Source organism: Choloepus didactylus, chromosome 8, assembly GCF_015220235.1.
Source record: "Choloepus didactylus isolate mChoDid1 chromosome 8, mChoDid1.pri, whole genome shotgun sequence".
In the NCBI taxonomy this organism is placed as follows: domain Eukaryota; kingdom Metazoa; phylum Chordata; class Mammalia; order Pilosa; family Megalonychidae; genus Choloepus; species Choloepus didactylus.
Genome location: NC_051314.1, coordinates 30,700,813 through 30,715,489, shown reverse-complemented (window position 1 = coordinate 30,715,489; position 14,677 = coordinate 30,700,813). Strand labels below are relative to the sequence as shown.

The window sequence follows — 14,677 nt, the reverse complement described above, 5'->3', positions numbered from 1 at the left end:
TGATGTGTCATGATAAAAAGATTGCAAATAACATGTTGAGCCAAACTGATCAAAGGAAAGAAAAGGTAAAAGTTGGCCATTTCTCCTGCACTGGAGGCAGTCCTGGGTGTCAACAATGCAAGCTGTGTACAGGCCTCTATGAATGGCAGTGATGGGGGTGCTTGCTGAACTCCAGCTGGAGACCAAATTCTACTTCCATCCCCACGGAGTCCCTAGACAAGATGATGGATCCTGGCCAACCATGCAGTTCAAAGGGACTTTGGGAGGTCTTTGGGGTAATGCTTCTCCTTTAGGGCATTTACACTCTCTACAAAAGTTAAGAACCTAGCCTCTTCTGGGGGGGGGGGGCGGATTTTCTGATGGCGTATTTGGATAGAGCTTTCAAAGAGTCTTTTCATGCATTATTTTAATGAATGATGTAAATGCAAAGAAAGAAGGCAAATACACAGAGTCTTCAAGGAGAATAATTAGGGAGACGGGAAATCCAATGAGCATCCCACTTCATTTCATTAATTCATTATAGATATCTAAGTGTGAGCACAGGGCTTCAGCTCAATCACAGGCTGGCTAAGTCTGCCCCGCACCCCTGAATTTCTCCCCAGCATTGCAATCACCATTTCCTTCTTCCCAGGGACGAAGGCACCAGTTCTGAGCATCACTGCAGTACAGTCCCTCAGGCAACATTGGTTTCTATGACCTCTCTGGATGCTCTGCTGGAGTTTTCTATAATTAATACCCCCATATGTTTATGTTAAAAATCCAAGCCTTATTTATGTGTATAAACAGAATTCTCTTCTTCTGGTCTATTTCCCCAGTAAAATGCTCAGGGCAAATCTTTCTTATGTTATGGTACTCTTTTGTTCCTAGTTGCTCTTTTCTATGCCATGCTCTTTTGAGGAATTTCTGAGGTTTCCCAAAGACCTCAGATTCCCTCCTTCAAGTGTCAGCGTTACAGGAGAGACTAATTTATCATGAGGACCTCCGTGCACGTAAGCAGCTGAACACTTGTGGGTAAGATCCAAAGAAAGCTGAACTACAAAGCTACTTGCTTTCCTACAAAAAGCATGATAGTGATATTCAATTGCATTTTGTTCACAATTTCCTAAAATAAGATTATTACCCTTTTATTGTTCCAAAAGAAACAGTACTGAGTTATATAGAAAAGCTATGTTTCTGAAATCTACAACAAAATGCAATGTTTGAATCTTTAATTCCAAAGGAAGCCTCACATTTATTACTTGCTTTTATATTGTCTACAAGCATTAAACAAAACAAGGAACATCGTTTCATATTTAGAGGGGGCCACCTGAAACATTATTCTTAATAAGTAAAATTATTGAACAGTTTTAGAGCATTTTATAAAGGAAGGGATTTTTGGATTCACCAAGGAAAAGAAATCACCATCTTTTAAATTATAAATTGGGTTCTGCTTGGAATCTCTATATTAGGTCAGAAATCATCTTTGATTTCACCTTTGATTATTTCAGTATTAAAGCATGCCCTAAAAATAAGAAGTCTCTCTTTTTCTAATGTGGAATCAGCAGTGTCTGAATATCCTTTTCAGATTGCATGAGCTCTCTGATCTTAGAGCATGACTTTCACAAGTGTGAATGCAAGCAAAGAGGTGGGGTGCACTTTAGTTGTGAGCTGTAATTTTAGGTTTGAGTCTGGAATGACGTTTATTTTCTAATAAGAACCATTTGTGCCCCATAATCAGCACAGGGAGAAAAAAAAGAGAATGGTTGTCCCCGGGGAGGATGCCCCGACCCTTCATTCTCTCAATACCCTGATAATTTACGGTATATTTTAAGTACAATCTGGGGAATAGATTTCCGGAGGGTCTAGTGCCATCCAACTTACAGTATATTTTTAGCCTATATGTGGCTACCCTGAGAATGCTTTCTAGTTAGATATTCAGTGCTGAGTCACAACTATTAATTTTGCTGCATAATATTTTCTTTAGTTTCAAAGCTTAATTATTATATTCAGTTTCAGCAAGTAAATTAAAATAGGATCAAACAATTATGTTTGGTAGCCCTAAGTGACTTTCAAATGATTAAAAAACACAAAACCAGCATTATGGTGATGATTTTGTATACAGTGAAACTAGCTATGTTGTGGGGATTATAAGAGGGAAAAAGCAGACCACGAATTGGCAATTTGAAATAAACGCCAATTCTTCGAAACTCAGTTTAAGTGTCACTTTGTGGGGAGAGCCTTCCCTGGCCTCCCAGAGGGACAGGATGGCTTTGCTCTTGCTTCCCCACCCCCTCCTCGTGAACCTCTGTGGCTCCTACGTGCGCTGACCTGAGTCTTGGGGTGGTCTGTTTCCCTCACTATACAGTTCCTTGAGGGCTGCCCATACCTGTCTTGACTTTGTCTCCCCATAATGACTGCCATAGAGTCTTAGGTTGAACCTTATGAAATTGCCATTTTTATGGGTCAACAATGCCTAAATAATCAGTAATTTCACAGGGTTCAATCGAACAGCTACTGAAATTCATGACTGTTAGGTGAACGAACAAATGAAGGCATGTATCATAACAAGTGTGGATCTGGCTTTATAAAGACAAACCATAGTGCCATCCTCCCAACATGATGAGAACTCGGCAAACTTTTCAGAGAGCACTGGTGCCCAAAGCCAGGCAGGGAGGCCTTGGAAAAACTTGGAAGAGAACAACAGATATGATGAAAGTTACCAAGAGATTCCTATGGGGTGGAAAAATTCAAAGAGCCTGTGTGTGTGTGTGTTTTTTTTTTTTTTTCCCAGCCTCAAGGAGAAAATGGTTAAGTCTTCTCTTGCAACTGGAAACGAGCTCAAATTACAAACATTGAGCTAAAAAGGAGACTTCTTGAGAGAGAACAATTACTAGGGGCAGCTAGGAAGCCTTTAGAGGTCTTTCATAATTGTTTGGGCTCTCATCTGTCACTAATGACTTAGGTGTAAGTCTCATTTGGCTGGGAAATGAGGCAAAATGACCTCTCAAGGGCTTTTCTGGTCATAAGAGCTGAAGCAAAGGCTGGGAGAATACAGAGCCTAAGACCATGTGACAAAAACAGACAGTGGGCAAGCGGCCGCTGAAAGAAGACACGACTGTTGTATTGCCTCTGTAATTCAGAACTCTCGCCAAAGTCTGGCCCAGAATAGAGCAGAGTCATCTATGCCCAGTCCTCCAGGCCCCATTCATTTCCAGGTACGGTGGCAGAATGATTACAATTCCACGTAGCCTTGACCATATGTCCAGTGGACCCAAGCGGTGCTTCTCAAACTTGAAAGTGCATCAGAATCCCCTGGTAGGCTTGTTAAAGAATAGACTGTAAGGGTGGGGTGGGGACTACGGATGCACATTTTTAATGAGTTTCTGAGGCTGCAGGTCCAAACTTTGAGAATGTCTGCTCTAAAAATGCAGTTGATTGGGTTGATTGAAAGTCAATGTCAGAAGAGTGCTCTGCTGCTGTGCAGGTAAACTCGGTGTACTGCATCCTGCATTAATTCAGAGAGAACCTAATTTATCAAAACACACTGCTTTCCACTGACAAGTGATTTCCCAAAATCCTTAGTCAGCATCTAGCTACAGCTTTTGGTCTTCAGAGCAATTAACAAAATGTAGTTAATTCTTCCATGGTTTCTCAGGGACCATGAAAGGATAAACCTTCCTCACATAATGAGTTCAGCCACATTAAAGCAGATTCTAGAGTTACATCAAAATAGAGCTGATAAGCCCACGAGTCATACTGAAAATGTGTGTCTTCTCATAAAAGTTGACCAATTCTCTCTCAACTAGGAGCATAGCCAAGACATTAAGTACATGCAGCTTAAAGACGTGACAAGCAAATATCAGCTCATTCTTGTGCACTGCTTCTGGGGATGTAAACTGGTTTTCGGGAAGGCAATTTGGCACTACTTATCCAAAGTTTTAAAATGTGTATGCCCTTTGACCCAGTCATTCTACATTTAGTGCTTTCTTCTAAGGAAATAATCAGACCAGTTGCAGAAGATTTAGGAAAACACTATAATTTGAAAAAGCCAGAAATGATCTAATGATCAATTAGAGATCTCAGTTAAATAAATTTGGTTCAGCCACAGTTTGGAATACTACTCAGCTGCCACACATAATATTGGGGATGGATATTTACTGGCATAAAATATGTCAAAATATATTGTATTTTAAAATAGGTTATAAAACAGCAGGTACAGAACCTTTCAATTTTTTTTTTTTTTTGGTAGAAAAGCCATACCTATGAAGGTAAAAATTAAATGGTCTGGAGAATTCCACATGAACAAAGTTTTAACAGTGGTCACTTCTGGGTGGTAAAATTATAGTTGTTTTTATTTATCCTTTCTGAATCTCTATTTAAAAATTGATAACAACGTATTGTACAAAATATATTACTTTTGTAATAAGAAACAGTATAAAGATTAGAATTTTTTTAAGTTAAAAAAACCAACATATTGAAGTTTCAATTTATTATGGTAGGTACAACTTCAGGGATTTTTTTTTTTTTTCATCTTGAATTTGAAGGAACTCACTGATGAGCCTCCCTCCTCTAGCACTCAGTGTAGAGTGGTGAATAAGAGGACAGGGACATCTGTTTGGATTTCTGTCCTAGCTCTACCTCTTCCTAGCTGTGTTGCTCTCTGACTTAGTTTCTTCATCTGTAAAATGGGTATGTTAATATAGCCCCTACTTTGTAAGTTATTGTGAGGATTAAATAAGAAACTTGTGTGCCTGGCATATAGTGAACATCAATAGATTTTAGCTATTATTGTCATACTAAGGATAGAGGCTTTCACATAAAAGTCCCTTTCCAAAGCACAGGCCAAAGAAAACAAAAGCAAATTCAAAATCTGTGAGCCTAAGTGAACAATTTCCTGGCTCTGTGACACATGTTATGAAAGGAGTGAAATGGTAAGTGCAGCAACAAACCTTCAGCACAGCCAGAAACCTGGCTCGGTCTGAGACTGATTGAGTCAATCGACATGTTTAGAAATGGAGCTGAAGACAGGTGGGAATTAAAGACAGAAGCAGCCCATGAAATCTTTCAGGGATGTTGAGGAGTGAGGGTGTTATATGCAAGGAAAGCTGGTAACAAGAGCAATAAAAACAAAAGCAAGCAATAAAGGAAACTGGAGTATGTAGACCACATGGGAATAGACAGTTGGCACTTTTTGGTCTTCTGTTGGGTGGACTCCCAGGAAAACATTCACCAAGGGAAAGGCACAGATGAGCAAAGATCAGCAATAAGGAGCTAGCAATGTGGCTCCTTCTTTGTATGTACTGCCATTTACACACACACACTTTCAGGTTTATACCAGCATTCCCAGGGCTTGGGCAGTATTTGGGAGAGAGTGAAAGGCAAAATATTTGATTCTTCCATGGAACTCTGGCAACAGAGACTGAAAATAACAGCAGTTGTTTGTAAGTTGTTTCCCAGCCTGGGTCCTAAGAAGTGATTTCTGAAATCATTTCTGAAAAGGACAATTCTTTCTTTGTGGACAGGAAAACTAAACATGATTACAGTTTGAGTCTCCTCTAAGGAAAGAGTCGTCGTCTTCTTTTTTGGAAAGAGTCTTCTTGAATTCATCATTTCCATCTGATTCTAAAATCCAATTTCTTTTTCAAGCTCTCTAAACTACTCCCCACCATCAATTTGTTTCCTTTTGAGCATGGAAAAGAGAAAAAGTTGTCGTAACCTAGTCAGCCACGGCACAAACTCGTATTTGGAAATCTATATACGTGAAACTGCATATTTCAGAATTACCTCTGGATTAAAAGTTTAAAAATCATACAAGACTAAATGAGAAATATGAACTATGGTGAAACTACTTATGCCATTTGTGATATAAGAGTTCCAAAACCTGGAAGATTTGCTTATTCCCGACTTAAAAATAATATAAAAATATTTCCTTATGTCAGAAAAACATATCTTCCACCTTATCCTAGTTGAAAACAGATTTTTTTTTCCATTTTTTAAAACAAAAATGTCCTTGAGTACAAATACCTGTGAATACTATTAATCGCCCACTATGGGATTAGAGAAAGTAAGATTTCAGAGAGCATTAAATTGGATATAATTGTCTACTTCTTACAGTAGCAGATGTTTCTTAATAGTATATTTAATTAGGGAAGTAATAGAGTACTGTATATCAGTGATAATTATGCACTGGGGCAAAATTCAGGCTGGGGAGTAGGGTACGTTTAAGCCCAGAGATGCAAAATCAAACAATAGAACCTGAGCCGGCCAGAAAGAATCCCTCATTTCACCAAACACTGTTAAGTCTTAGAATCTTCAAGGTGGCAGTTATTCATACCAAGAGGAATATTGAAAGGCCAAAGCAGCATATTTACTGCTTTGCAAAATCCAGTGCTGTGCACATACTTAAAAGAGGCAAATTCCAATTGGTTTGGGAACAAATTGCCTCCCAAAGATATAAAACTGCAAAATTATATGCACCACCTTATCTACAGTTTCTCTTAATATTTTTCTCTCTCCCTTTTGGCAACGGGCTTTAAAAGTTGGAAACAAAAGTACGGTATTCCAAAGTTTTGAATACTCTCTTGCATGTTGTGCACATAAACAACTAGGATAATGACTGGGATGCAGGCATGAGAGTTGGGGACAAACAAATGAAATGGTGCAAACACATGAATTTATTCAGTTTTTAAACATTTGGAGAAAGGGGCCAATATTGGAGAAAGGGGCCAATATATGAGATGTTATCGAACTAGGCACTTTATGTGAATCATTACGAGGTAGAAATTATATGCCAGGTGCTGGGAATGCAGATATTCATGGCCCTTGCCATTAAGGGGATGTGATGTGAGCCCCAGCAGAGGGGAAGTCCCATGTGCTCTGGGGAACACATTGGGAGTGGCATCACATTCAGGGTCCCCGAGGTAATGCCTCCCCCCAAGAATCCCTTCAGAAATAAGGCTGTGTCTTTAAGGATGGATTTGGCAAGAAAACCTAATCAGGAACATAAAAGGTAGCACTAAATGAATATGTTCAAATTAAAAAAAAAACATCTTTTACAATTCCTCACACCTTGTTGAGTTGTTTATTTACTAAAATATTTTTAGATTTTAATTTTAAACAGAAATATCTGTAATGCTGTCATGGCAAAGATAAATAACCACACAAATTTTACTAAAAAGGAGCAAAATAGCTCACAAAAACATCATTCTACCCCAAAGTGCACCTTAATATCAAAGTACATCTAATCTCTTAGGTTTTTTTTTGGGGGGGGGGTCCAAAAGATAAGGCACAAATTGCAATTTTACTTAATAAAAAATTAACGGGTTTAATGCAAGTGTCCAAAGATTCTTCTTCACTAAGCATTTCAGAAGATAATTTAAAAAGGGGCTTTATTTAGGATTTGAATCCAGGAAAAAAAAAAAATCTTAAGACAGTTTGAAGGGGAAAAGAACTGATTAACTTCAACAAATAAGGAAAGATATGATTTCATACTGTAAAATGATGTAAATTACTATTATCTAACAAGTTAATTTATTATGGCATATTTTTTAGTTGAAATATGTGTATAAAAAAATACGGGGAATGTAGTGTAAAAGTATCCTTATTTCAGAACTGGAGGGGACCTAAGAGATGAGTGAATGGGTTGGATAAATTTAGAAATTAACCAATCCTGAATACAACATTCAAATGTTTCTGAGAAGGGTAAATTATACTTGGTTTCTGCTGGGTAAAAAAGTGAACATGTTAAAGAAAACATGGAAAAAGCATCTTAAAGTAGCTAAGGATGCGACAAACTCCACTGAAGTTTTTATTTATGTTTAAACACTGGAATATACCCCAAATCATTGGCTACGTCTTTATCTAAATTGTTTAATTTAGCTAGCGCTAATCTTACAGACTTTTTGAGGTTCCTAAAATGATTTATGAACATAAATCTTTTCAGCTATTTTAAAACTCAGGACAATATATGTTCCACTTGCACATCAGAGGGGACAATCTGGGGATTCCAAGTGTGGGTGGTAGAGTAAGGCGGTCTGGTTCAAATCCTTGTGCCACCGCTTGTTGGTTATGTGAACTTGGGGAATTTTGCCTTAGTTTCCCCATATGTCAAGTGGGGACAATAGCAGTACTCACTTCATGGGGCTGTAAGGAGAATTAAATGAAACAATGCATGTAAGTCACTTGTGCAAGACCTGGCATGTAGCTCTCAAGTGTTAAATGTTTTCAGTAATAATAAACTGATTTTAGGAGACCATGACTATACATCACTCTTTGGGTCATTTTTGGGGCTCCCTCAGGCTGAGGGCCTTTCCTCTGCTAGGTGCTCATGGCAACTCAAAGACATTTTTATTGTGATACATCTAAGTTGGGAGGATTAAATGTTCACATATTAGTCTCCTCCACTGGACTGAACTCAGTGAGGGCAGGAGCCAAATCTTAGTCATCTTTGTTAATAAAGTACATTAAACGAACATTTCTTTGAATAAGGGACCACACTAACTTCCTTTTAACTGGGAAAGAAATTTTGAATTCATCTAAAATGCATAATGTTGAACTGAAACTTTTTTGTTTCAATAAAAGAGTAAACCAATTTTCATCTACAACACTTTGGCCTAATAATATCATTATATATCAACTTTTAAGATCATTTGTGTCCTGAAGCATTTCCCAGGGGCAAGTTGATTATTCTGGGACTTCGGACTGAAACGGCACCATGCTGAAAACAGAAAAGCAGTATGGGTTCAAACTGAAAATTAACTGCAAGTTGAAAGCCACACCATTTGTAGTTGATCAGAGTTCTAATTTACAATATAATAATCCTAGATAACAGATCAAACCTGCACTTCCGATTTTGAAAGGCTCCAGTGAGCTCAGTGAGTGCAGCTTTAGCTACTTTGTCAAAGATTGAGGTATATTTATTTAACCAAGGTGCGAAATAAGAGTTCATGATATTCTAAGAAGAATGAAGTTTCTATTTTCATATAAACTACCCCAAACAAACACCAAGGGCAATAAACCTGAAAAATGACCCAAAGAACAAAAGAATGGCTTCTAAATAGACTGCTTTTTTCTAAGTTTCATTTTAAGCAACAGAAAACTATTTAACTAAATTATTCTCCACTCAGACTATCAAAATGGCTTTGCTATTGCTACTAGACTGGGATTTCGGATTCATTCAATTTCAAGAAATTGAATGAAATTCAAATCACTGATCTGGTATATTTAAATGATGCTGTGTACACTATGCAATATTTATACTGATTACCACATTGAAGTAGCTTGACTCCGAAAATTTAGTTAATTGTATTAAATCAAAGAGGCTGAATTCATTTCTTAGATATGTTCATGAATATCTCTAAAATTATTATGAGGCTTAATGATTGAAACACTTCCCCATTTTCTCACTGTTCACTGGTGACATAATTTAGATCAGTTATATATACTTAGAATACAAGAATAAGGTACTTAGAAGAACCCTGAAGGGTATCCAGTTGAATGTCCTCATTTTCAAGTAAGAATTCGGAGGCCCAGAAGAAGCAGGGGAATGTAGTGGTTAAAAGACCTGAGTTTGAGTCCCAGATTTCCAACTTAAATTTGCTGTGTGACTTCCACAAAGTTAACCTCTGCAAGCCTCAGTTTCTTCATCTGTAAAATGGGACTAATAAACTGTACTAATAACATAGGGCTGTGGTAGAGATTAAATGACATAAATATGATAGGCACTTAGCATAGTCTGGCATATCATAAGTACTCACTAAATGTTAGCAGTTAAATTACCACTATGACTAAAAAGTGACTCCCGATGCAAGTTAGTAACAACAGAACTTGAACTGGAGTTCCTGACACATACAGAGCTATTTTCATCTAAGCACAGTACTTGGGGTAAAAAAATCATTGGTACTGACAATTTAAATGTAACCCTACATCAAAGAGAAGGGTCAGTATTTCAGTCTTTTTGCTACTGAACTGGCTAAAATATGACATTAGCGATCACACACTGAGGTCTTAATCTCTTGAAGATTCATATGTATGTAGATTTCCACAAACAATGGAAATGTTTATTTACCTTCATAAATGTTTTAGTTAAATTATGTTTTTAAATATTTCCCACCAAAAGCTGCTCTTATAAAACAAATGACAAGGTATACTGGTCACACACACACACACACACACACAAAGTTAGGGTTCAACTGCTAATGAGCTTAAACGTGGCTTTGATTAACTGCTGTACTGAATAAGCCTGATATTCCTAACTTGTACGGTTGGTAAGATATCACATATTGTCTATACTTCTGCCACGGAGGATGCAAAAATAAGGGACACATGAGAAAGTTCAAGTGGCTCTAGAGTATGGGTGAGACTCGATCTGTTTGGGCAACATAGACTCCTAAGAATCCAATAACCACCATCACAGACATTTGGAATTGCCATTTTAGCCAACATTTACTGTCCTTAAATGGTTTAACTATGAGTTAAGGTTTTCCTTATATTAAAAAAAAAAGAATTAAGCCTCATAAATAACATAAGCTTTATATAATATACTACCAATGCTTCTGCAATTGATAATTTTTAGTTGACTGGGAGACTTTACAGTAAATAGTCTCAGATTGCCAAGTATAAAACACTTTCTTGTAATAAATAAAGATCATTTCTCTCCCAATCTTGAGAATGATCAATGCATTTATAATTAATTTTAAAGCTGAAAAAAATAATTAAGAGCAAATGTAGTGTGGCATAAATATTTCAAAGTAATAGATATCAACTCTGGAACAAGAGTGAGATAAGCTTAAGTATAAACATGAACAAAGCCAAAACACCTTTTTATGTAACACCAAAGTGATTCAGCAGACCATGAGATGAAGAAAATAGTAATTTGAAAAGTGGTAATTTGTATCCATACCCAGTATTTAGTATTTCAGCTACTAGGAAAAACTAGCTTGGCAACTTACCCGCATTTTTGCACAAGCATCCTGCGTTGACTCTGTTCCCCTGAGCTCTTTTATCAGCATAGAACCCAAATACTGAAATCCAAAAAAAAAAAAAAACAACAAAAAAGGTTTATAAAAAAGAAAGCATAAACATCAGTTCTTATTTAAAAACAAATTGTAGAAGTACTACCAGCCTTGGTTTCTTGGCTATAAGTTGTTACATAACTTTTAAAAACTGACAGCAACTAATCCTAACAAATAATGGATTCACAGAGAGAATTAAGCAGAATTAACAAAAAGTTCTAGTTCTGGGGGTTGTAAATTGCTCTTTATAATAAAACTGCAGCATTTTCTAAAGATGCCATGTTTCAAATCATATTTAACTGCAAAATAGGGACATCTAAAAATGTTTTTCCTTTTTTTTTTTTTTAGTCTGCAATGTCTGCAAAAATAAATCACACTACTATCTATGTAATTACAGGGTTGTATGAGACAGCTGAGAAGCTAAGCAACATGTACCCCATTTGGGCTTATTTGGCTGCATAGGTAATTACCATTAGGCTGTACTTAGGCAGAGATGCATTTTTGGACCTTTTTCATTCACAGCTGTGTGGCCTATGGTTGATCCACCTGAGAATGGGGAGGGGGAAATGCAGGCATGGAAGACTGGTTCCTAGTTGTTTCACAGCAGAGAGAGCTGGTCCCTATGGCAAAGTGATACTTGGAGGATGGAACGGAAGTAGAAGAAATGTGAAAAAGTCTCCTCCCAGGAATTAGTAACCACTTTGTTGCTAGGTGATTAAATCTAACACTGCTCTGGTACAAATTGCCACTCATGGTCCAAATTCTGATTCAGGGCAAATAGTATTAAACAAAATGTCTAAACTGCCTTTCTTTCAACTGGCCCTTCCTCAACCTTTTGAAGCTAGAATAGGGTTCTTCCTTCATTTTGTCATTTCCCCCCTCCTTTCAATGAAAAAACTATTGTGCTCTACTTATCTTTTTAAAAAGTGAATTAAAATAATTATTTTAAAAGTGATTCAAAAGGCTTCCTGAGATGACTAGAGACACCCTGGAACTTGGCAGAAATTTGGGAATCAGTCCTGTACCACTGAGAAGCCCTTGGTTTGAAGAGGATGTGCAAAGGCACAAAAGCAGAGGGTTTGGTCAAGGCTCTAGAGAAAAGGCTCAGAGATTTGAGGTTGTAGCTTTGGAAGAAGCAAGGCTTTCTACCCTAAAGTTTTGGGGAGGTTAGTACTGGAATAAATCCAGTTCTGCAAGGTAAGTAAGCAATAAAAGAGATGCAAAGAGTACAAAATGGAAAAAAAAAAAAAAAAAAAAAAAAAAAAAAAAGCCTAAATTGCCATGAGATAGCCCAAACACCCACATCGTAACCCAATTAAGGAAAATGATCTTGGCAAAATCCTTATAAGTTATCAGGAAAAGTTCGCCCAACTTTGAAATATTTCTTTCTAAGAGAGGCAATTTCAATGTGCTGCAGAGGTTCAGCCACCTTTTCTGCTGTAGTCATGACAACCACCACCTGTCACAAAGCCTACAGTATCTTCTGAACATTTACCTGTTATTATTACTTACAATTCTCAGCTAAGCATAACTGGTTCCCTCTCCTTTTAACAAAAAATCAGTAATATATCCTAGTGAGGACAATGAAAAGAACCCAGTATTTTTATAAAGTGGCAGGCCCAATGTGTTGAGATCATTGGTGAGTGAGTGGAGATGTATATATGTGCTATTATTTATACTTGCTTCCATTTTAAGATTGTGCTCTACCTCTTTTTTTTTTTTTTTTTTAAATACAGCTATCTAAGAAGAAAGCGAAACAGATCTTATGCATACAAGATTAAAAGGGTTATGAATCTCTAATTATTTACACTCTCTCTTTGGATAGAAGGCTACTTTAAGAAAAAACTTATCCCCACTGGTACCCGAGTACTGAGTCATGGTAACTTACAAAAGCTTTGTAATCACAGGATTGGAAGATGAGCTTCTCTGGGTGGTGCTGCCAGTACTGTACTGGTGTGGAGGCTGTGGCTTCATTTGGAGGTCGCAGGGTAATGGAAGGTTCTCCCCAGTCTCCTGTCTGAAAATCATATTTATTCTAGAGGTAATATGAGCAGAGGCAAAGTTCATTTCTTATAGCTGACCTGAGTTCATTTTATACACGTGTGCTATAAATGTGCAAATGCTTTTGGGTGTATTATATGTATATAAATACTCTAACTGCTTATTACTTTTTATATGTATTAACATCCTATTTCCCAAAGCTGAGTTAATCTTTGGTGGTGTGAGGTCGAATTATTCTATTTTTAGAATGACCCACCAAGCGAAGTAATTTTAAAATAAAACATGAAGATATTCATAAAAGGTTTACTAATTCATGATAGTCTGTTACAATAGAAAAGAATATATTGTCTTAGAAAGATTTTCTGTTCTTAAATTTGTGTGAAATTTTTACTGTGAATTGCTTTTACATTCAGAATATATGGTTCCATACACTTAAATTCCACCCCCAAAAGACAAATATACCATGTCCTTTGAATGATTTTCTATTTCTTGAGGAAAGTAAACATGTACTAAACTATGTATGCCACTAAACAAAATTTTAAAAGAAAAACTTACTAATGGATGACAACTAGTTTTCTTGTCTGAATTCAATTGACTGAAATAATACAAACGTGGTTCTTTTGGATGAATATAGCTACCTTCCTCAGAAAACCAAAAACCCCAGTGAAGACTAAATATTCAAATACCAAGTTTGGTCAAATGTGCATATGCATGTACTTGAGGATCCTGGATCACAAATGTAGGCACATTCACCTATGATGGTATATTATCTAATATATATACCCACTAAGATAGACATACAGCCTATCATCTCATTTATCATTTAACATGAGATTAGCCTCCACCTGCTTTATGACTGTAACTGTTCAGTGCCAGTTTCTATACAGTCAGAGACCCATGTTGGCAATCTTTTCTGGGCTATAATCTAATTTACATATTACATATGGGAGATTTATTACTCTTTTCCCGGGTAAAGATTCTGATTTTAAAACACTCAGTTCTTTGTTCTCAAAGGGACATAACTAAAACTAGAAAACGGGAAGACTTCCAAAGTCACTCCCTTCTAACCTGGATTCAGCTGGTTTTGTAGAATTAAAGAGAAATTATTTTATTTCTTAGGAGTTGGAAGAGTATAAGAAGGTCTCATATGTTTCAACACCAAATAAAACCTTGGTTAGAGATCAAGTTCTATAGGTAGAAGTATAAGCAAATAGGTTGACATTCTGTAAGATTCCGTAATGGGATTTTCAAGGAGTCTGGGACAAGGAGGCAAAATTTTGGATGTACGTGTGTATTTTAGAAAGAAAGTCAATAGCTTTCATTAAATTCTTTGAAAGATTCTAGAACCTCCAAAATGTTAAGAACCACACTTCTCCAGGAATAGCTTGGGTGTGTGTATCTTGTATGTGATGATATCTCAACAAAACTGCATTAAAAAAATGGGGTATGTGCTTTGGGGAGGACTAGCATTCCATTTTCCTCTGTGCAGGTTGGGCTGATATTAGATGGAATATGATGTGTCTGCCAATGATGGAAAAGTGCTAGGCAAAGGCATTCCCTTCTGGAAATTTCTAACTGGCTTTGAAGAACCAGAAGAAAATTCTGGGGTTCCTCAGGAATGGACAGGCTTTTCCATGGAAGTTGAACTGAAGCTTCTCTCCCTGAGATGGGTCACTCCCCATTAC

At 36.9% G+C, this 14,677-nt stretch overlaps 1 protein-coding gene across 22 annotated transcripts in view; it reads right to left on the bottom strand.

Moving 5' to 3' along the window:
* Positions 1 to 14,677, bottom strand: part of ANKS1B (ankyrin repeat and sterile alpha motif domain containing 1B) — a 1,210,519-nt gene that overhangs the window by 33,425 nt on the left and 1,162,417 nt on the right. For 10 of the 22 annotated variants that reach the window (XM_037845547.1, XM_037845538.1, XM_037845540.1 and 7 more), the window contains 2 exons: positions 12,880 to 13,026; positions 10,929 to 11,000 (listed from right to left, as the gene is read on the bottom strand). In XM_037845547.1, the coding sequence (XP_037701475.1) occupies positions 10,929 to 11,000; positions 12,880 to 13,026 (219 nt within the window). The remainder of the gene's footprint in view (positions 1 to 10,928; positions 11,001 to 12,879; positions 13,027 to 14,677) is intronic. The other 12 variants (XM_037845543.1, XM_037845544.1, XM_037845554.1 and 9 more) reach the window with 2 other exon arrangements.